We start from the raw sequence: 22,175 nt of genomic DNA on the forward strand, positions 1-22,175 counted from the left end.
CAAAGGCAATAACCAAAAATTTAGTTGTTAGATAGTGATTGTCTTTTCTATGTGCCTGTCTGCGGCTCAGCGATATTCTTTACGGTGAGCAGCTACATATTTTTATTCCTATTGATTCTCAGAGTATTTGCGGAACTTACCTGTTGCATGGAGTGATCACCATGGTCTCATTTCATTAACATGGTGTCTGTGGCATGAGCGGACTTCCATAACAGCCCAAAACTGCAGGTCATTTCTACAGGTATCTCTAAAGGATCGCGCGTGCCGATCTGAAGCCATTCGGTTCCCACTAATGTGCAGGCCCTGCCCATCGAATCCAGTCTCACCGATCAGCCCGCAGTCCAGGTCTGTCCGTATGTCGCATAATGCATCGGATTTTTGTGGTTTCCCTGGACTAAGTACTGCAGTGCTCCTGGGCAGGCCAGAGGCCATGGGCGATGGATTTCAGGAATTGCAACTGTCTCACCACAAGTACATTGTACAGAGTGGCATTTCATAGACATTCTATTTATTCTAGTACATTCTGACACTTCAGAAGTAGTTTATATATTAGAAAGTATGGAAAATAAGAAGAAGAAAATTGTGACAGTCGCTGGTAGTTTGCATGCTATGTACTCATGTATTTCTTGAAAGAAAAACCATACAATATCTGTAAAATAATAGACATAATACAGTGGGTAATAAACCACAATAACGAACATAGTAGAATCAACATTTTATTGGCAGTCACCTATAGTGTCTGTTTAGACAACTGTTCCCTGTCTTATACGCTTCTTTCAAGAGGCCTACTTTTTTCCAAGGTTATTTCTGAAACTCGTGAAGGTATTTTAAATCTGTCTTGCGGCTCCAACGAAATGTGTATTTTTGTCAGCAAGTGAGTTTCGCTGTACTGAAATAAAATAATATCAGTGGTCTTAATGAAACAGATATACCATTTCCCTTGCATTCTCCATCTGAAAATAGTTCATTACAAAAGATGTTGCAACGTTAGTACTTAAGATTTTTGCGCACACCTTTGGAAATACATATATATATATTTTTGTTAACTTATGCTGTTAGTTACCCTTGATCTCAAAATTTGTCAGGGAAAAATGCTAAAACTTGTCAGGAAATTAGGGAAATATTAGGGAGTTTCACTTGGGGAAACTTGTGGCGACCATGATGTATAGACCATCCTCTAGTAATAGACTCATTAACCTAACTAGCTTGTATCACAAAGACTGTCCACTGAATCTGATTCTTCACTCCAGTGCAATACACCAGTAAATACTTCTGCACCTCCAGGGTTTTGAAATATAATTACAAGCCTTTGTGTTATTGGCAGATTCAATCCACAGAATTGAATTTTACATAAAAATACAAAGCTACTTGTAAACTGCTTTAGTTGTATACCAACTTCTCGAGAGAAGTTACTTAAAGGTCAAATTCAGCTCCAGGTTAATGAAAGAAACATGTGTCCATGACATTTGTGCAGCCATCAGTGATGAACATTGGATTCAGACCAATCTATTTATGTAGTCTGTAATCTGAAACGTGTAGTTTTAGTTAAGGTAATAAGAACTGGAACACTTTCCTTGTGAAAAACTGCTTGTAGTTTGGAGAAAACTTTCATTTGCTTCTAGTTATGGGGTATACTGTTGAGAAAATTTTGTTAAGTCCTTCATTACTGTAAACTGTAGGTCCTAAAAACTGCATAAGAAGCCTAGGAACTTCGATACATTTTGGTGCGAAGACTGTGACATTGTACATGAGATTACAAACTTCAGTAATTAACATACAATTTTGAATTTCACGTGGAATGAATCAAAAACTCCTTGTACTAAATGCCACTGTAAGCCTCGACTATCTACCATCACGAAGTTCTACGGGCTGCTGATCCATAAAACCTGAAGTCAGCCGAGCACAACTGATCGGCAACGAGATTTGCTGTACCTAGACCCAAATAATAGATGGTCACGACATTCTCTGATGTGAAAGTTGTTACCGTTTGACAGTTGGAGTGATACTAGCGCTCCAGGCGGTGAGAAAGCAGTCAGTCACATGTATCGTTAGGATAATGGTTGTTTCTAATTATTTTCAACTTCATTAATGGAGTAGTTACATTTTTGTATTCTATGCATTAGTAAGTCACCGAGAGACACAAATTATTGTGAAATACATCTAAAAATAGCCGAATCCGCTGACACAATGACATAAGTTGCAACTCTTTCATGAGGAAATACTTTTGAGTATGTGCGTGTATACTGGCAGGTTATTCCACTGAAAACAAGAGAATGTAAACACATTTCATGCATGGGAAGCATATATTTGTGTTGTTGTCTGTTGTTATTGTCATAGGCACTTTCCTTGATTCTTGAAAATTTTTTATGGAGTCCATGGAGTTCTCCCGTTCTTACACCTCACTTGACTTTTTAATACATGAGTGTTTTTGTATATGTAATTACTTTTGCTTGAAAAGTGAATGTGTTAAAGATTCTCACAAGTTGTGGCTCAGGTTTAGCAACAATTGTAGGATTGGTTCCTCCTGTGTTGAGAAACAGTTTTATGACTTTTGACAATTTATCATCATGTTTGTTAGGTTTCCCCTTAAGCTACAGTTCTGGTGGCTTATTTGATATGTCAAATAATGTGAGTATTACATTCCATATAAGTTTCCTACTTTCCAGCAATTTGGCTGAAAATGTAGTGAACAAATGTGATAGGTATACAAGGTCCTTCTGTAAAAGGTCATGTCTTCTGGTGGTTACTGGCAATTCGTTGTTGTTAAAGGAAAATGGCATTATTCAGTAAATGTCTGTATGTTACAAGAGAATAGTATATAAACTGTCCTGTAATGCACCATTTCTGATCTCCCAGGGTCCTTACAAAACTAAATAATCACAGATGTGGTGTAATTTTGTAGTTACTATTGATTGTTATGGCACCACGTACATTCCTTATTGTAATAACTATGTTACAAATCAATGATGCACTCATGCGACATCGTGTTCAGGAGTAACATTTGCTGCCTGCTTGGGGCACCATTATCAGTGGGGATAACAAGATAGAGATGGAGTGGCACAGTGAATAAGGAAAAGTTTACAAGCAGTACACTAGAGGTCACTGCACTCATATATTAGCAGAGTAATCTGCACTGCCATTGGCTACAGTAGGAAAATGCACACCCCCACATGCACAGTCTGACGCCTTTCACTGTACTTCACAGTTTTCGGTTTAATTACCAATGTTAATCAATTTTTATTTTTTTTCTGGGTAAGGACCAAGGAAAGATCTCTCAAAAACATGCATTTTGATGTGTAATTTGTTCTCGTAGCATGCCAAAAAATAGCTTGATTACCTTGTACCCAGATAACAGCGTTAATTTCGTGACGAGTTTTGATTTGCTGTTACATATCTATGATTTTTTTAAGAGCTGATGAAATTTATTACCACAAATTATTGTATAAACAATGTATTGCATGTTTAATTTCATTCACTTACACAGATTTTAAACAATTTATTGCTGAAAATTAAGATTTTTAATCATCTATGCCAATTACACATGGTTTTGCTCGTATTTGGTTTTAATGTTTTCCTCATTTCTGCATTTTTCTCAATTTGTTGTTTTTTAAGGCTGGACCACACAAAATCTATTTTAAGTTTTTGTGTAGACATTTGTCAATGGAACATGAGGAGTTCCTCAGGAGAGATTATTTTGGATTAGATTTGAAACTTGCTTTGCTACCTGCCAGACATTTTATGGTATTGGACAAATGATAATAAATTTTTGTTGCTGAATGTTGACCTCCTTTCTGAACCACTGACATCTTGAGTAATGGGAAATAAAGATCATTTTTGCCTCCAGTGTTGTCGGTATGGACATCACTGTTCTTATTAAATTGTGATGGATTATTAATGATGAATCTCATTAGTGAATGTATATGTATTGGATGGCACAGTTAAAATACCTAGCTCCTTGAAGTGGTACCTACATGACATTGGTGTGGGAACACCACACATTATTCTTATTGCTCACTTTTGTGCAATCGGTACTTTGTTTCTAAGTGCTGAGTTACCCAGAAAATTATTCCATAAGACATTGAATGGGAATATGCATTATATGTCAGGAAATTAATTAATTTGTTTCGAAATTTGACAATTGTGTGAAGAGAAAAAGTAACTGAATTTAATTGTTTGAGAAGCTCAGTAATACACTTCTTTCAGTTAAAGTTTTCATCAATATACGCCCAAAAAATGGGAACATTCTACCCTATTCGCTGACTTCTGCTCAGGTGCTACATCAATTGTTGGTATGACTCTGTATGTTGTAACAAAACTGAATATAGTGTGTTTTTCTCAAAATTTAGGAAGATTCATGTTGTGTCGATTCCCTAAGGTCTCGACACAATGAGTGGCTAGGTGCACGCGAAACTAACGCAGACGGGCGTAAATTCTGAAACAGGAGACTGGATGAAAAACTATAAAGAAAAGAAGAGAGATTTTAATATACTTAACTTTAATGTAGTCTTGTTCTTGTTGAAATACATCTCTTGCATAGTAGTAAGCAATTAGCAATGATACACATGGCGCCTTGCTAGGTAGTAGCGATGGACTAGCTGAAGGCTATTTAATCTGTCTCTCGGCAAATGAGAGGAATACTTGGTAGGTCTAGTCGCAAGCTATGTCGTCCGTACAACTGGGGCGAGGTCATGTCCGTGTCTTGTGACCTGCCATGTGGTGGCGCTAGGATTGCGAGTACACAGTGGCGACACGCGGGTCCGACATGTACTACAGGACCGCGGCCGATTTAAGTTACCACCTAGCAAGTGTGGTGTCTAGCGGTGACACCACATTCCTCCCCCGCAAATCGGCGAACGGTCGTGAGATAATGCTTCCGCCCGCCGTGGGGAGGACCCCATGTTGACGTATGCGATGAGGTGGGGAGCCTAACAACAGGCGAGGCCGTGCCACCCGCACCCGGCCATTCGGTCCGAGGGGAGCTAGGAAACGCCTGCAAACCTAGTCCAGGGTGCACGTCAACATGAGGTGTATGCGCCCGTAATGAGACAGAAGGGTCGACCTCCATGTGGCCGGAGCACCCGACGGGCGAAGACGACATCTGGTCCGGAGCGGGCAAGAGGTCCATGGCGGAGGACGGCTGGTCACGGGAAGCAAGCGGCGGCGCGTGACCCAGGGAGGCGCGAGGCGGCTGCAGCGAAGCGTCCGCTGCTGGCGGCGCCGGCGGCGGCTGCGGCGGCGCGACGCCATGAGGCAAAATGGAAGGCATCGTCGGTAACACCTGGGGATGAGGCGAGCCAGTAGATGGGTCCCCAGGGCGCTGACCTGACGGCTCCGTCGCTGAAAGCAGACGGGGAGCGGCAGAACCCAGGCGACGACAGAGGCGCAGCTGATTGAGATGCCGACGCACCTCACCAGAGGCCCCCAAAACCAAATACATCGCGCGGCCGAGGCAGCGAAGAATGCGCCCTGCGAGCCAACGCTGTGAACCGCGATAGTTGCGATAATAGACAACGTCGCCAGGAGCAAAAGCAGGAGTCTGCCGCTGCACAGGAACCGGATGTGGCGGATGCAGCAAAGACATCAGAGTTCGATGAGGACGACCATGGAGCAATTCAGCCGGCGAGCGACCATCGCGGGGCTGAGAGCGATAAGAAGACAAAAAGAGCAACAAAGCGTCCTCCCGTGAATGCGACTCTTTCAACTTCAACATCTGCGACTTGAAAGTCCGGACCAATCGTTCCGCGGCACCGTTTGACTGAGGCGAAAACGGCGCGGATGTCAGATGTTGAATACCATTGGCCTTGCAGAACGACTGAAATTCTGCGGACATGAATTGTGGGCCATTGTCGGAAACAATAGTCTGCGGAAGACCTTCAATGCAAAAGATAGCAGACAAGGCTTGGATTGTGGCAGAAGACGTCGTGGAAGACATCCGGACAACAAAAGGAAAATTACTGAAAGCATCGACCACAACCAACCATCGAGCATTCCAGAACGGACCAGCAAAATCGATGTGCAAGCGTTGCCAAGGAGAAGTGGCTTTCGGCCATGCAAAGAATTTCCGCGGCGGTGCGGATTGGTGTTCGGCACACGCCACGCAAGAGGAGCACATATTCGTAATCGCAGCATCGATTCCGAACCAAGTACAGTGCTGACGAGCAAGCTGTTTCGTTCGCACTATACCCCAATGTCCTTGGTGAAGAAGCTTTAAGACAGAGGACTGTAACGAACGTGGGACCACGACTCGGGATTGATCATTATCGGAACGCAACAACAAAACACCACGTCGTACAAAAAGTCTCTCCTTGTGAGCAAAAAAAACGGCGAACCAAAGGATCCTCGATCCGTGACTTTGACAAGGGCCATTGCGTAGCAACAAAACGCAAAACGGGAGCAAGGACAGGGTCAGCAGCTGTGGCAGTAGCTACACGACGAAAATCAATCGGAAACGATGCGACCACGTCATCGGCTTCCGAATCAATGAACATGCAAGCAAGTTCGGAAGAATCGAATGCTTTATCCTCAGCAACAGGCAAACGGGACAACGCATCAGCGTTTCCGTGCTGAGCAGTGGACCGATACAAGATATCGTAGCGGTACTGCGAGAGAAAAAGTGACCAGCGAAGGAATTTCTGCGCTGTACGTGGAGGTACAGTCTTGTTCGGATGAAAAAGTGATGTCAAAGGCTTGTGGTCCGTGATGATTGTAAAGTGACGACCATACAAGAAGTCATGGAACTTGGTAACACCAAACACGAGAGCTAAAGCTTCTTTCTCTATTTGTGAATAATTTCTTTGCGCAGAGGAGAGCAATTTTGACGCAAAGGCAATAGGGCGATCATGCGAGCCATCTTTGTGCGCAAGCACAGCACCGATCCCGAAATCCGATGCATCTACCATCAACAAAAGGGGTTTTCGGGGATCGAATGGCGTAAGGCAAGTATTTGATAGTAACGCCGATTTCAACTGGCGAAAGGCGCGTTCGCATTCCGTCGTCCAGACGAACGGAACACCTTTACGGCGTAAGCGATGAAGCGGAGCTGAAATGGAAGAAGCATTGCGCACAAACTTTGAATAATAATTTACCTTACCCAGCACACTCTGTAGCTGTTTTAAGTTCTGCGGTGACGGCAAGTCCTGAATGGCACGAAGGTGCTCTGGACTCGGATGTATACCTTGGGCGTTAAGGACATGGCCCAGGTACGGTAAGTCACGAGCAAAAAACACACATTTGTCCTTCCTCAAGCGAAGACCATTCTGACGCAAGACCTGAATTAAGGTCCGGAGATTCTGCAAATGTTCGGCTTCTGTCTTTCCTGAGATCACAATATCGTCCAGATAGTTCGCAGCAGTAGGGACCGACGCACAAATAGTTTGTAAATATTGCTGAAACAAAGCAGGGGCGGATGCACACCCGAACGGCAGTCTTTTGAAGCGATACAAGCCAAGATGCGTGTTTACCACTAAGACGCGCTGGGATTCTTCGTCCACAGGTATTTGCAAGTACGCATCTGCTAGGTCCAATTTTGAAAAATATTTTCCCGGGCACAGTTTGTCAAAAAGATCTTCCGGGCGGGGCAAAGGAAAAGTAGCAGTCACAAGTTGCGGATTCACAGTTGCCTTGAAGTCCACACAAAGTCTCAATTTTCCGGAAGGTTTTGGCAAAATTACTAAGGGTGAGGCCCAGAGAGAAGCCTGCACACGTTCAATTACACCTTGAGATTCTAATTCGGCCAATGTTCTTGCGACCTCATCACGCAATGCGTGGGGAACATTGCGCGCTCTGAAAAATTTTGGGTGCGCGTTATCTTTCAGTTCCAAATGCGCTTCATAGTTCTTAGCGCAACCAAGGCCCGGTGCAAAAATGTCTGCAAATTCTTCACAAAGACTAGAAACACTGGCGGAAGGCACAGTCTGATTCACGGATAGGACCTGATTTACAATAGACAATTTAAACAATTGAAACAAATCTAAGCCAAACAAGTTCACTGCACTAGAGGAACGAAGAACATAAAATGACACAAGTTTTGTCTGGCCCTTGTATGTTGCAATAAGGCTGCACTGTCCTAACACAGGTATATGCTGTCCTGAGTAACTAGTTAACGTAACATTTGCGGCACGCAATGGCGGGGCGCCCAGTTGTTTGTACGTGTCGTGATTGAGCAATGAAACTGCAGCTCCGGTATCGAGCTGGAATGGTATCACTTTTCCTGCAAAGTCTAAGTCCACAAAAAGTTTATTGTCCTGCTGACGACAAGAGCGACTGTCTCGTGCAATTTGAACTGATACAGGTCCAGAAGCACTTGCAACTTTACGGGATTTCCGGCGACGTCGACGCACACTTGGGGTGGGACGAACACAGTCACTGTTAGCTAAAGTGTCACTGGACGGGTGGGAATGAACTACATGAATGTCCATGGGCGAAGGTCCACGAGCCTGATTGTCCTGGGTTCGATTCCGGCGCGAAGCAAAAGGCCTGGAAGTATTGCGAGTGTCTGATCTAAGCTTTTTCTGGCAAACACTTTGTACATGTCCTTTCTTTTGACAGTAAAAGCAAATAGCTTGGCGTGACGGGCAATTTTCACGCGAATGTCTAGTTGCACACCGCGGGCAAGATTTCACTGCATGTGCTTGCTTACGCGGCGCACGTGGTTGCAAGCTAGGCGGCCGCTGCGAAGTCGGGCGCGAGGGCCGCTTAGCGTCCCGTGCAGCGGGCCGGGCGGGCCGATTAACGTGACACACTGCCGGCGAAGGTTCAAATGATGCCTGAGCAAAGTCAAGTGTGTCTTGCCTGTCCAATATGTCTATCACTTGTTGCAGGGAGGGATTAACGAGTTTCAAAATCTGTTCCCTTATGCGAACATCAGAAACGTTCTGTGCAATTGCATCACGCACCATAGTATCTGAATATGGGAGGCCACATTCACAGGCAAACGCGCAGTCTCTAGTAAGGCCTTGCAAAGTTGCTACCCACTCCCTGTTAGTCTGACCGGCGGTACGTTTGGTACGAAAAAACGTATACCGTTTTGCAACTACATTTACTGTTTCTTTGAAATAGGCATCTAAAGCCGACAAAATTTCCTCGTAGGTCAGAGTTGCTACGTCGCGTCGGGGAAACAATTTCACTATCACCCGGTAGGTAGACACACCGACACAAGAAAGCAAAAACGGCTGCCGCTCTTTACCTTGAATTCCATAAGCAGTGAGGTGGAAGTTGAACTGATCGGCCCACTCAGTCCAGCTTTCGGTTGTGGCCTCAAAGGGCCTAAATGGCGGTGCGACAGCGTTGTGTGGCTGCGGTAGCGATGAAGCGGCTGCCGCCGCATCGGTTTGCAGCGCACGTTGACCCTGGACGAGCTGTCCAAGGGCTTCCAATAACGCCTGCGTCTGCTGATTCTGCAAGCGAAAAAATTCGGACAGTACATCTGGAGAATGCGGCGAAGCCATGACACAAGCAAATTAGAGCAAATAGAACACAAAGACTGCAACGTGGGCGCGGCACCACTCCTCGGCGCCAAAATATTGTTGTGTCGATTCCCTAAGGTCTCGACACAATGAGTGGCTAGGTGCACGCGAAACTAACGCAGACGGGCGTAAATTCTGAAACAGGAGACTGGATGAAAAACTATAAAGAAAAGAAGAGAGATTTTAATATACTTAACTTTAATGTAGTCTTGTTCTTGTTGAAATACATCTCTTGCATAGTAGTAAGCAATTAGCAATGATACACATGGCGCCTTGCTAGGTAGTAGCGATGGACTAGCTGAAGGCTATTTAATCTGTCTCTCGGCAAATGAGAGGAATACTTGGTAGGTCTAGTCGCAAGCTATGTCGTCCGTACAACTGGGGCGAGGTCATGTCCGTGTCTTGTGACCTGCCATGTGGTGGCGCTAGGATTGCGAGTACACAGTGGCGACACGCGGGTCCGACATGTACTACAGGACCGCGGCCGATTTAAGTTACCACCTAGCAAGTGTGGTGTCTAGCGGTGACACCACAATTCAATTTTCTGAGAATCACTTTATAATTGTTTGTAAAATATCACTTACAATTTCTACTCTTGCTTTCTATCTGATGGGAATTATTATAACACTAGTATTGTCTGCAAAAAGTACCAATTCCGTTTGTTGGGTGTTAAGTGGAAGATTATTCACATATATGAGGAATAGGAGTGGACCCAAAATTGAACTTTGTGGGACTCCCATTGTGATCTCTCCTCGGTCGCTAAAACTTTCTACCCTTCCAACATGTTTGAATCATTCGGCACACTTTTTGCATTTTGTTTTCTATGTATGATTCAATCTAGTTGTGTGTATGCTCATCAGTTCTATAAAACTTGAGTTTTTGTAAGAGAGTAACATGATTTACACAATCAAATGTCATGGAAAGTTCACAGAAAATGCCAACTGGCAATATTTTATTACTTGAGACTTTTACTATTTGATGAGTGAACGTGTAAATAGCATTCTCATTTTAGCATCTCTTCTTGAATCCAAACTGTGATATGCTAAGTAAACTGTTTTCACTCAAGTGTGAGACTACTCTTGAATACATAACTTTTTTGAATATTTTGGAAATATCTGTCAGTAAGGAAATTAAACAATAATTCTTTAAGTCTGTCTTGTTGCCTTTCTTATGAAGAGGTTTAACAGCTGCGTATTTTACCCTGTGTGGGAAAAATTCCCTGTTCCAGTGATGCATATTGCACATGTAAATTGAATTTGACAGTAACATCTCTTTCTATATATTCATCATCTCATGTCACCTCTTTTAAAACAATGTATCCTATTCTCATTAATAATTGTATGAACCTGCCTCAGAGTGGTGAAGTACAATATTGTTTATTTACATTAATTTAGCATCATGAGGTAGAGCATTAACAATTGGGTAAACATTAATTATTTCAGCCTGAAAACTGTATATAGAAATGTTATCAATCAGTGTCCTACTATCATGCTGCATATGAGTTGAAAAATTGACTACAGAAATTAAATTGAAACACCCAAATACTGATGCTAGTTCATTTTTTCTGTCCCTATCTTTTAAAAAATCTACTTTGAAATCTACCCAAACTACTAACTGTTCTTATCTGACAGGTAGCTCAATAATGCATCTAGATTTCTCATAAATAACTGAAAGATCCCATAGAGGAGATCTGTAGGCTGTTAAAAGTGTCGGAGAAGTATTCTGCAGAAGGAACTCGTGAGCACAAGCGTGTAGATTGTGATCAACAAAAAACTATTTGTTTAAGTGATTGTTGACTTCGTGTCCAACTTTTACATACATTGCAACTCCTACATTTTCCATGATAGTATTACTTGGAAGTGATACTAGTCTATAGCCCCTGATACATAACTTTTCCATCCTTGTTATTATGTGATACTCAGAGGCGCACAGAACATCTAACATTCAACTGTGCTGCATGATCATTATAGCAAGACCATGTTGGCTAATGTTAAAAGGCCAGCTAAATGAACCATCCAGACTGTTGTTCCCACTGTTACTGAAAAGATGTTACTCATCTATAAGAAGCTCTACCAATTACCCACCAATGTTGTTGAACCTACTCTATGGCTATCTGTGTCATTTAGCCACACAAGCCAAGCCACAAGTTTCGGGGGATGTGTTATTTCAGCCGCGTAAAGTGACTTTGCCTCCAGTGGTATTATTAGGCTTAAAACTGAAACATTTATGAATTTCATTTGACCCCAGTTCCTGGTCTGGTATCCCCACTCCATTTTCTCAGTTCACGCACACCCTCCCACAGAATTTGCTGGCATAACCTGTCCCAATGCCAGTGTCTCTGGCAGAAGTCCACAGGTTGGGGATTTTTTCCTCTTTCATACATTCTTGAGCTTTCCGTGCTTGGACATGCTATATTAGAGTATGAATGCTTGGAGGAAGCAAGCTGTGGTTGAATGGAGTACTGTGGGGTTTGGAGGACAGGGCCGCCCTGTCATGCAGCAAAGCAAATTTGGAAACAGTTAAAAATTGCTCAGAAAAACGAAGCAACCACCAACTTTTGTAATAATGGTCAGTTTGCAGCATCTAGAACATGTCAATAACAGAAAAAAATGTATTGTAACATTTAAAAACTATGTCCATATTTTACATCAGTTCATGTCACTTAATGTTAAAGTAAATGTTAACTCACTTTCCAGACACTCATAAGAAGATATCATTTTCTGGAAGCTGCTGGACGTACTAAGTGTATGCCCCTTACTCGTTAGAATGTACTTGAATGTTTCGAGTCATTCTCAACCAACTGTAGAAACTTTTTGGATTAATAATTAATTCTTCTACGTCCCAGTTATCCAGTACTTCCACCTTTCCTGCTGTCTCAACTTTCGCTTCAGCAAAAGAGAATTGTCTTACAGGCAGGAATCCATTACGTCACCTAATGTACATGCGACAGTCTGATGAATACACATGCTGTGTACGAGCTCAAGTTGCTTCCAGTGTTGCATGCAGCCTTAGAGTGGACATTTGGGCCATTCAAGTATGGGGTGATTGAATGAGTGTGACAGAAGTCTAATGCAGGTGCTCCCTGCATCCAAAATGAATATATTACTATCTGCCGGACTTTTGTGTAACTGTATGCTGCAAGCATTTCAAGCTAGCATAAAGGCCGGATGCAGACATCTACTGCTCCCCCCCTCTTCCCCCCTTCCATTTCTACATACCCGGAAACTGCCCCCCACGCCGTATTATGTCACCGCAGTATCATCTCCAGTTTTTCCCATTCACTTCTATCACCACAATTCCCACCTCCCCATCCCGGCTGGGCATGTGTCATCCAACCCCCACTCGTTCCCACCCTTCAAACTCTGCTCTCGAGCATTCCAATCTCTTGCCATCCATTTGTGCCCTTTTTCCTTGCTTGTTTCCCTCCCAGTATCATTAGATTTAATCACTCGTCCTTTTCCTCCTTTTGTGTGTGTGTGTGTGTGTTTTCCTTATGCTGTTTGTTTCTTGTGTTGATTTTACTGTGTAAGTCTGTATGTACTGTCCATATTTAGATAGACTTCTTTCAACATATTTTGCGGAGTTCCTAATTTTGCTGTAAATCTACAGGTGTTGCAGATGCCCACCCATCTTCACGTGAAAGATCAGTTAGTGTGTCAAAAGAAGCTGAAGATGTGACATACAGGCCTAGTAAGTTTTATACCTGAGAGTATTTGATGATCTGTAACTGTCACTTTGCAAGCAGAGTTGGACTAGAAAATGTAGCATCTGTTTTTGATGAAGTTAACATCAAACCTTTTGTTTGTTTGTAAATGATTAGACTTATAAATTTAAAGGGTTGTTGTGCTATGAACATAAATGCAAAGCCTCAAAGTTTACTTATTTTCTAAAAAAGAAGTGGTGATTTGGGAGTTTTTTGACTCTAATGTTTGCTTTTGCAAAAATTTCAACCCCCTCCCCGCAAAGGTCTCTCCTTGTTTCCTTCTTTTGGCTGTGTTTAAGCTTCCAGCCGATGACGGTTTATTTTGAGAATCAGCGGTATTTTCCCACTGGTGAACAGAGTGCTTCTCTGATTTGAAGTGTTTATCAACATTATTCTTCTTTGCCCATCCAATTTGATAATTATGAAATCTCCAGAATTTTGATTATGACCTTTCATTGCCATTCATAGCTGTGTGACCCATGCTTGACAACTCTACAGATAGCACTGGGAAAATACTTGGCATAAGCAGAACCAAAAATAACTCTATTTGCACAGCTAGGGGAAGAGTTTCAGTGTGGTCTAAAAATATTTATAGATTTTGTTTTTCAGTCACTGTAATGCAGAGTTCCAGACTAGAGTATTGCACATGTGTTGCATATATGCGTGCTATTTACACTGCTTTTGTGTGTGTGTGTGTGTGTGTGTGTGTGTGTGTGTGTGTGGGTGCGCGCGTGTGTGTATGACCCGGGACAACCGGGAGATCAGGGAAGAACCCAGGAATTTTTTCATCTGGAAGAAAACCGGGAATTTTTTAGAATTCTGGGAATTTTTCATTGTTTTATTCTTCAGTTAAATTTTTGTAATTTTGACTGGTAAGAACCGATACTCTAACAAAGGATATTATTGTACCCCGCTACTGCAGAATAATACTTCAACAACAAAAGATAAACGAAAGAAAAAAATGAAAATAACTTAAATTCCAAAGGAAAAGCACCATATACGACGACGACACACACTGCTCATGCAAGCATCTGCCAACAGCAAAATGTGTCAAAGGCTTTAGGAAGACTATGCAATGCATCATAACAACAAGTTGCCTCTGATGAACGTGAAGTCTCAACTCTTTACATTAGATTTGTCTTAGCAGTTACGAGCGGGCTCATGTGCATGCGCATTTGAGGCGTGTTTGAGCAGGAATGTGGCTGTTGGCTGTGCAATCAGTTGCAGCAAGCAGCTAGATGCTAGCGGGAAAAGGGGGGGGGCAAATTCATATTCTTGAGTAAAAAACACTTGTTTCACAAAGCGCGTAGCATTCAGCGCACGTTTGTCTGTCTATTATTCATATGATTTTGAAAGGCTTCCCTGTTGGTTTTTGAACACATTTTAAGTTGATTTCGGTATAAATCATTAATCTATTTTTGAATGTGTGTATAGTGTACGTGACGTCACTGTTAGGAGAATCCTTGTCACATCTAGAAATGAACTTTCCGGAGACACAAGGGGTCGGGGCTATACGAGCTGCGCGGAGTAAAGCCAAATGGACGAATGCAAATCACTGTTTGATTATGTGGTTGATTGGGTTTGTGAATGATCCACATTGTTACAATTACTAGCGAAATCCATAGATTCAGACTACCAGAATGGAAACAAACAACTGACAGGAATAGCAGGTGAGAAAGATTATGTATTATCTTCTCAGTGTATCCAAGAAAACGAATTTATGACAGAAAATTTTTGGCCAGATGGCTACACTAGTAAGGACCAGTTATAAAGTCCCTGGCTAGCAGCCGCGTAAGTTCTATTCTGTAAGTAACGCAGAAAATGTGTTGTACGAACTCGTAATAACGCCTAACTGGAAAATAATTGTGGGATAACTAAACCTGTGATTCTGGCAGGCTTAGTGAAATTAATCGGTGAACAAATTTTGATAATGACAGGAATAGCTGCAGAATTGGTGATGACAAGATTGTTTGTTAGAACGAGGAAGGAGAAGAAACGGGGACATCACACAAATTATGGAAGAATAAGATGATTCCGAATTTATATAAAAAATTCTTAATACTAATTTTAGATCTCATTCTTGAGAAGCTGGTGTGTATGAATGAAATGTGAAACTATTTCCTAACATAAAGCTTTTTTCTTGTAGCAGGCCTAACAAGCATTTGATATTGGTACTTCGGGAATTATATTCTGTCATATTATAAAAATGTCCATTTGTGCCAAAGCAGTCTCGTTTATTTGGTGTGTGTTACAAAATTGCTGCAGTATTAGAAAGACCTATTCTGTTTTATCTAGCAGACCGTGACAAAATCGACGTAATCAGTTCGAGAAACCACACCAGTCTTGGGTATTATTTGTGTTAACAGCTTTTTGAATATTAGATAATGATATTTTGATTTTTCTTGTAGCAAAACGTTTGACGAACTTTCACAGAAAGGAAAGCACGCCATGTAATGCTGTAGCAAGATTAGAGAGAAAAAATGCTACGAGCTAAGGATTGAAGAAATTTGTACCTTTTTGCTTGTCTCTTGTCTTTATTGGTTTTATGTATTCTATATTTAATTTCATTTCACAGTAAACAGCAAGTTATTAGCTAATAGGCAATAAAGAGTGCAAATTTTCTGAAGAGTTCTTGTTCTCCCGATTACAAATAATCCCATCTGCTATCGAGTTTTTTTTAAAAAAAAGAGGAGCAGGCTGCCACTGTCAAACTGGCCGACTGGGAGCAGGACAGGCACCACAGGACGTTTAAATTTCCACTGTCCAGAATATAGTTTGATGGCATCCATTAGAAAATATACAAGTTTCCATTCCACAGAGAGAAATACAGTGACGTGCAATAGAAGAATGCTTTATGAAGAGGTGTGGCACTGCACTTTTGCATACATGTCGTACATTTCCTCGAACACACGTTTCATGTTTCAGACTTCTCAGAAAGATGTGCACTACAAGATGAACATATTTTTGAAAATTCGATTATTTTTAGTATTGACCCGGTTCGCAAATATCGTAGATCCGGGACTGTCTGAGTTATAGTGGGTAGTCTCCACGTGACCCGCGTTTACATTTAGTGATTTTGCTGTTTTCTGTTTGTTTACTCTCATGTCAAATGAAAGCAAAATGGATATCTGTATCCGGGAGCTATCAAGTGAATTAAAATACATTCACATAATTACGGAAGGCTAAAATATGTCATTAGTTTCAGATTCTATTTTATTTCCACCTTTCTGACAGTCAAGCATTAATCGCCTTCAGAACAATGAAGTTATTTTTGTCTGTTTGCTAATGAAATTTGGCTTTTATTAACCTGTTCCACAGAGGCAGTCAATGTAGTTGAAACGAAATGTGTAATTCCACACTAATGCCTAGTTTCAACTGTTGACTGCATTTCAAGGGCACATTTTCATCTTCTAGCACAAAAGGCATTATGCCATAATAAAGAACCAAACATGATATAATATAGTACTGGTGCTTCAAGAAAATTTACATCCCGAAAACCACACTGAAAAGCTTAATTTCAGGTCAAGCTCTACTTCATTGGGAATCTGGACATACAAATGTCCCATTTAAATGTGCACATTTTAGTATGGTTCATGAAATTCCAATGCTCTTCGAGTATCCTCTGATGTCTTGTTTCTTTTATGACATAATGTATGATCATTCAATATTTTTACACGTACGTATATATGGGCTTCCTAGGTCATGGTAGCTGCGCAAGTTCGGTGTCGCCTGTTATCTGCACTCTCTTGCAACTGCTGAAACAAACCTATTTCTAACAGGTTGCGGGAAAATATTGCAAATCGTTGTTTGAAAAGTGTTACTTTCAAAGTAAATATCCTTTTACGTAAGTTGAACTATGTGCGAGAATCTACCATGAAATTCTTCAATCACAGGGTGTTTGACTCTCATTTAAAAATCAACTCTTTGATGACGAGCCATTTAGAAGAATTTTGAACCCTGAAGATCAGACATTTGTCATTATTAAAACTTTTACTGCCACATTTGTGTATATATCTTGAAGTGTAACACACACAAAAAAGCTCAACATATGCAAAAGCTTAGCTTCTCTTGCAGCTTATTAACCTTAGAGACCAATAGTATATGTGGAAGCTTTGCTTTTCTTGTAACAACACTATGTGTATTAATTTAAACTGTTAACTTTCCCTGTTTGTGTGTTAGTGGTACTTAACAGTGTGTTGCTGTTGGCTGACTACATCACGTGCCCTATGCTCTGAATATCTGCTGTCATCGGCTGGCGAAATCACATGACATGAGCTATGACTGGCTTACAGAAGCGCATCGCAATCTCGATTTCAATGATTCGGAAAGTAACATGCAGTGTTTGGTGGAATTCCAATGTATACTTTCGTTATACGAAAATATGCAGCGTACATGTTGCTGCACATCAAAGACATTTCCAAAATGTGTCTTTTTCTCTGAGTTTTGTTTTCTAAAGTGCCAGGAAATTCTACAACTCTGTCTAAAACCGTAAGTATTTAAAGGATTAATAAGGGAAAATTTACTGTCACTTAACACAGAAAAAGCGTGTTTTCACCCTGGAGAAAGTGTATTTTTAAGCGGGAAATCCGGGAATTTTTTTTTCCTTGTCTGCGTATAGGCCCTGGTGTGTGTGTGTGTGTGTGTGTGTGTGTGTGTGTGTGTGTGTGTGTGTGTGTGTGTGAGAGAGAGAGAGAGAGAGAGAGAGAGAGAAAGCTGTCTCGCTCAGTGAAAGCTGGGTGAACTTATTTACATGGCCACTTGGATCCCAAAGCCAAGTGAGTGTACATCACTGGCTTGCAATCTCTCCCACATAGGCTGCGAATTTGCAGTGTACGCATGTGTGTTACAGTTTGCTGCAATCAGAGTTGGACAAAATGTACACAAATGATGAACAATGAATGAAGATAATTTTGTTTGTTATTTGTGAATGACAAATAGTATTCAAAACATTATTCAATTACATGAATAAGACATTTATTGCTCCAATTCTTTGTCCTTTATGAAACAAATGTGCCTTTTACTTTTAAATTAGTTTCGAGAACTCTTTATTTAAAATGCCTCATCAGAAACTTGATTCGATTTTTGAAGATTTGCCGCTGTGACACTGAAGGAAATACATGGTCCAGTCACATTAATGTGACCACCATCTGTTAAAATATCAGTGTGCAATAACTGTTCACAGATGGCATGTGGCCGCACTAACAATGGAGGGCATATAAAGTGGATCAGGGGGATGCAGAAAACAATGCAGTCATTGTTGAAATGCAGAAATGGAGTGATGTATTGGACATCCAAAACAGTATGGTCATTGACTTTCACGACAAGAGTGAAAGCATTTCCAAAATGGCTAAGTTTATAAACTGTTTGCGTGCTGCTGCAGCGAAAGTATGGCATGAATGGCAAAATGCCTCTGTCCAAAACTGGTGTCGAGGCAGGCCATAGATGACAGAGGTGAAATACAGCAGCGGAGGCACGTATGGGCAAACAGACATGCAACTGTTGAACAACTGACTGCCCACGTGGACCAAAGGGCTACCAACAGTGTTTCCTTAACGACCATTCAGTGAATGTTACTGCACACAGGCCTGCGAAGCAGATGTCCGATTCATACAGCCATGCTAACCGCTGTTCATTGGCAACAAAGACTGGAATTTGCCTGCCAATACAACAACCGAATGCCCAGTGAGTGGCAACAAGTGGCCTTTTCAGATGAATCACATTTTATGTTACACCGTACAGATGGCTGGTGGTGTGTACAGTGTGAAGCATCTGAAAGTAAACACCTTGCAATAATGATTGGGTAGGGTCCAGGCTGGAGGCCATTCTCTGGATGATTTCGCCATTCGAGAAGCACAGTGGATCAACATAGGTGTGCATATATCTTCAGGGGCCATGTCTACCCCTACATGCATCATTAGCAGGACAATGAAACATGTCACACAGCTTGTAGTGTATGGACGCAGTTCAAAGAACACCAGGAAAAGTTTGCTGTATTCTCTGGCCTCGAAATTCCTTGGATTTAAATCCAATCAAGAATCTGTGGGACCACCTTGATTGGGCTGTTCACACCATGGATCCTCAACTTAGAAATCTAACGCAGCTGGCCATGGCACTGGAGTTGACATGGCTCCACATCGGTGTCAGTACCTTCCAGAGCCTCACTGACTCTCTTCCTGCCCATCTCGCAATGGTCTGTGCTGCAAAAGGTGGTTATTGAAACTTAGAATGTCTTCATTTCATGATAACGGTATATGACATTCTACTCGCAATCTTCAGCAAAAATTAAGAAATCATCTATTCCGCTGTAGCTTGTGGTAAATAATTCATTGTGATTACATGTTTGCATTGCTCCCCAAATCACATTCAAAAGATGATTTTTCTTTTTGTGTCATAACATCACCTGAAACGCATGACCCCATTTGTTCGAAATTTCTTTGGCTGTTACATGTCTGTAGTGTGTTGTAATCCTCCCTCGGTCATGGACAGCAATGCAGGTGAGCTATTTGTTTTAAATTGTGCATAATACATTGCTACAATAACTGCAGTTGCTGCAGAAAGACAAAAACCAACATCCAGTCGTCTCTCGACACTTTCTTGATACAAAAGTTCCAAGAGTGCCGCAATATTATTGAACTCTCTTATGGACACACACTCGTTATGTTTTCTGATATTTTTGAATCTCAAAGCACTGTGGAACTGCATGCACACGTCGTATTGAAAAAGTGTTCCATGTTATAATGAAAAGCTTACTGATAGTAAATCATAAAACACTTTTGAATTACTTCAGATGTTCAGCTCCATTCCGCAAACGTTTTAGGAGTTCTGTAGCTTTAAAATATGTTGATAAGAGTCTTTAGCAACAGAGTTCTTACTTTTTTCGCTCATTTCGTAGAACAATCACAACCCAATTGCATATTTATACCAACAAGACACCAATATCTGATAGTGTTATAGTTCAATTCTTTTATCTTGGCGGCTCGCGCATGCCCGCCCAGACACGGGAGATTGCTGCATTGCCAGTTGCACAGGACGCACGCGCCAAGAGAAGCAGTGCCATAGTATAGTATAGCTCGCAAACTTACGTTTAGGGGGGGAGCACGCAGTTCAAGAAGTAAAGCCACCACCGCCGCATTAACCCTTTCGCTGCTACAAAGACGTGCTCCCCGCATTCCGCGCTGTGCGCGATTTTGTCACTGCGCTGCTCACCTGTGCAGATACATGGTGTTCAGACTGCTTTGACACACTTATCATTCGATTTCACGAAAACTATTTGGCCCAAAAATTAGATTTTTACACATCTTCTTGACTGATACCTTCCCCTGATAAATGACTTAATTTTGTTTCGATGTTCAACACAGTTATTATGCAGCATTATATGTGGTAAACCATTGCACGAAATTTTGAAGAGTTTGCAGAGGTAAAAGTCTATAGCGTATACTTTCCGTATGGTCGATTTTAGTTGCCACAATGTTGAGAAAGAAATTTGGACAAGATACCTAAATTTCATATAAAATTTACTGTATAACAATATCTCATTTAATTTAAGTACCACATAAGTGCTGTATGTAATATTGAGAAATATTCCATCTTTCGCAACTCTAACAAAAGTTTTATTTACACCAGCGTGATGAGCTCTGACACCACATTCAGTCACATCCCAGATGTGTTAGATGGTTTCAGACCTGGCAAGTTGGGGGCCAGCATATCAATTGGAACTCGCCACTGTGTTCCTCGAACCACTCCATCACACTCCTCGCATTGTGACATTGTGCATTATCTTGTTGAAAAATGCCATTGCTGTCTGAAAACATGATCGTCATGAAGTGATGGATGTGGTCTGCAAACAGTGTACGATTCTCTTTGACTGTCATGGTGCCTTGCACGCACTCCACTGGACCCATGGATACCCACGTGAATGTTCCCCACAGCATAAAGGAGCTGCTACCAGCTTGTATCCGTCCCGCAGTACAGGTGTCAAGGAGCTGTTCCCTTGAAAGACGACAGATTTGCAACCTCCCATAGACATGATGAGGAAAGTATCAGGATTCATCAGATTGTGCAATGCTGTACCCCTGTGCCAACGCCCAGTGCCAATGGTTACATGCCCATTTCAGTCATAGTTGCCGATGTCATGGTGTTAACATTGGCACGTGCATGGGCCGTCAGCTGTGGAGGCCCATCGTTAGGAATGTTTGGTGCACTGCATGTTCAGACAAACTTGTACTCTGCGCAGCATTCAAGTCTGATGTTAGTTCCACTATAGTCTGCTGCCTGTCCTGTTTTTACCAGTCAGCGATGTCCGACATCTGTAATGAGGGGTGGCCGCCCAACCCAACAATGTCTGGATGTGGTTTCACCTCGGTTTTGCCATGTGTTGAAGACACTCACTACAGCAGTCCTTCAACACCCAACAAGTTGTGCAGTTTCTGAAATGCTCATGCCGAGCCTCCAGGTCATTATAATCTGCCCTCAGTCAAACTCCGATAGATCGAGCGCCCTTTCCATTCTACACACAGTCGGCATGCTCACTGATACTACGTATACCATGCGTATGTCTGACTAACAGTCATTCCTCGCCAGGTGACGTTGCTATCTCCTGGATGGGTTCATATTGATAGTAGGTCGATGGTCAAATGTTCTAGTTGGTCAGTGTGTATAACTCACATTATTCATTGGACACAAGCTGCCCAACTTAACACTTGTTTCTTTGTCATCTTTCACTATTCCTGGACTGTATACAAAAACATCTAATGTGGCCCTCCTTGTTACATCAAAAACATTTCACGCTCGACCTCCCGAGTACATTCTGCCAGTCTCTCCCGTTTCCATAGGGATCTCTTGACAATTGACCTTGTCTTTGGTCATTGTACTCCACACTCTCATTGTGCCTGACTAAAGGTCAGGTGGCTGGTCTTTGACATAAGACGGCTCTTTATCTGTTATTTAGGATTAAATGTTCAGTAATATCGTCAAGGACTTGCCACTCACTAAATCTGAGACTCAGGGCC

General features: G+C 41.9%; 1 protein-coding gene across 11 annotated transcripts in view; it reads left to right on the top strand.

Moving 5' to 3' along the window:
* The window catches only part of LOC126248194 (delta(14)-sterol reductase LBR-like), a 382,264-nt gene that overhangs the window by 152,210 nt on the left and 207,879 nt on the right, over window positions 1-22,175 (top strand). For 8 of the 11 annotated variants that reach the window (XM_049948977.1, XM_049948978.1, XM_049948976.1 and 5 more), the window contains exon 7: window positions 13,074-13,154. The exons of the other annotated variants lie outside the window; for them this stretch is intronic. In XM_049948977.1, coding sequence (XP_049804934.1) covers window positions 13,074-13,154 — 81 coding nt within the window. The remainder of the gene's footprint in view (window positions 1-13,073; window positions 13,155-22,175) is intronic. 11 annotated transcript variants of the gene reach the window in all.

This window comes from Schistocerca nitens, chromosome 3, assembly GCF_023898315.1.
Source record: "Schistocerca nitens isolate TAMUIC-IGC-003100 chromosome 3, iqSchNite1.1, whole genome shotgun sequence".
NCBI lineage: Eukaryota > Metazoa > Arthropoda > Insecta > Orthoptera > Acrididae > Schistocerca > Schistocerca nitens.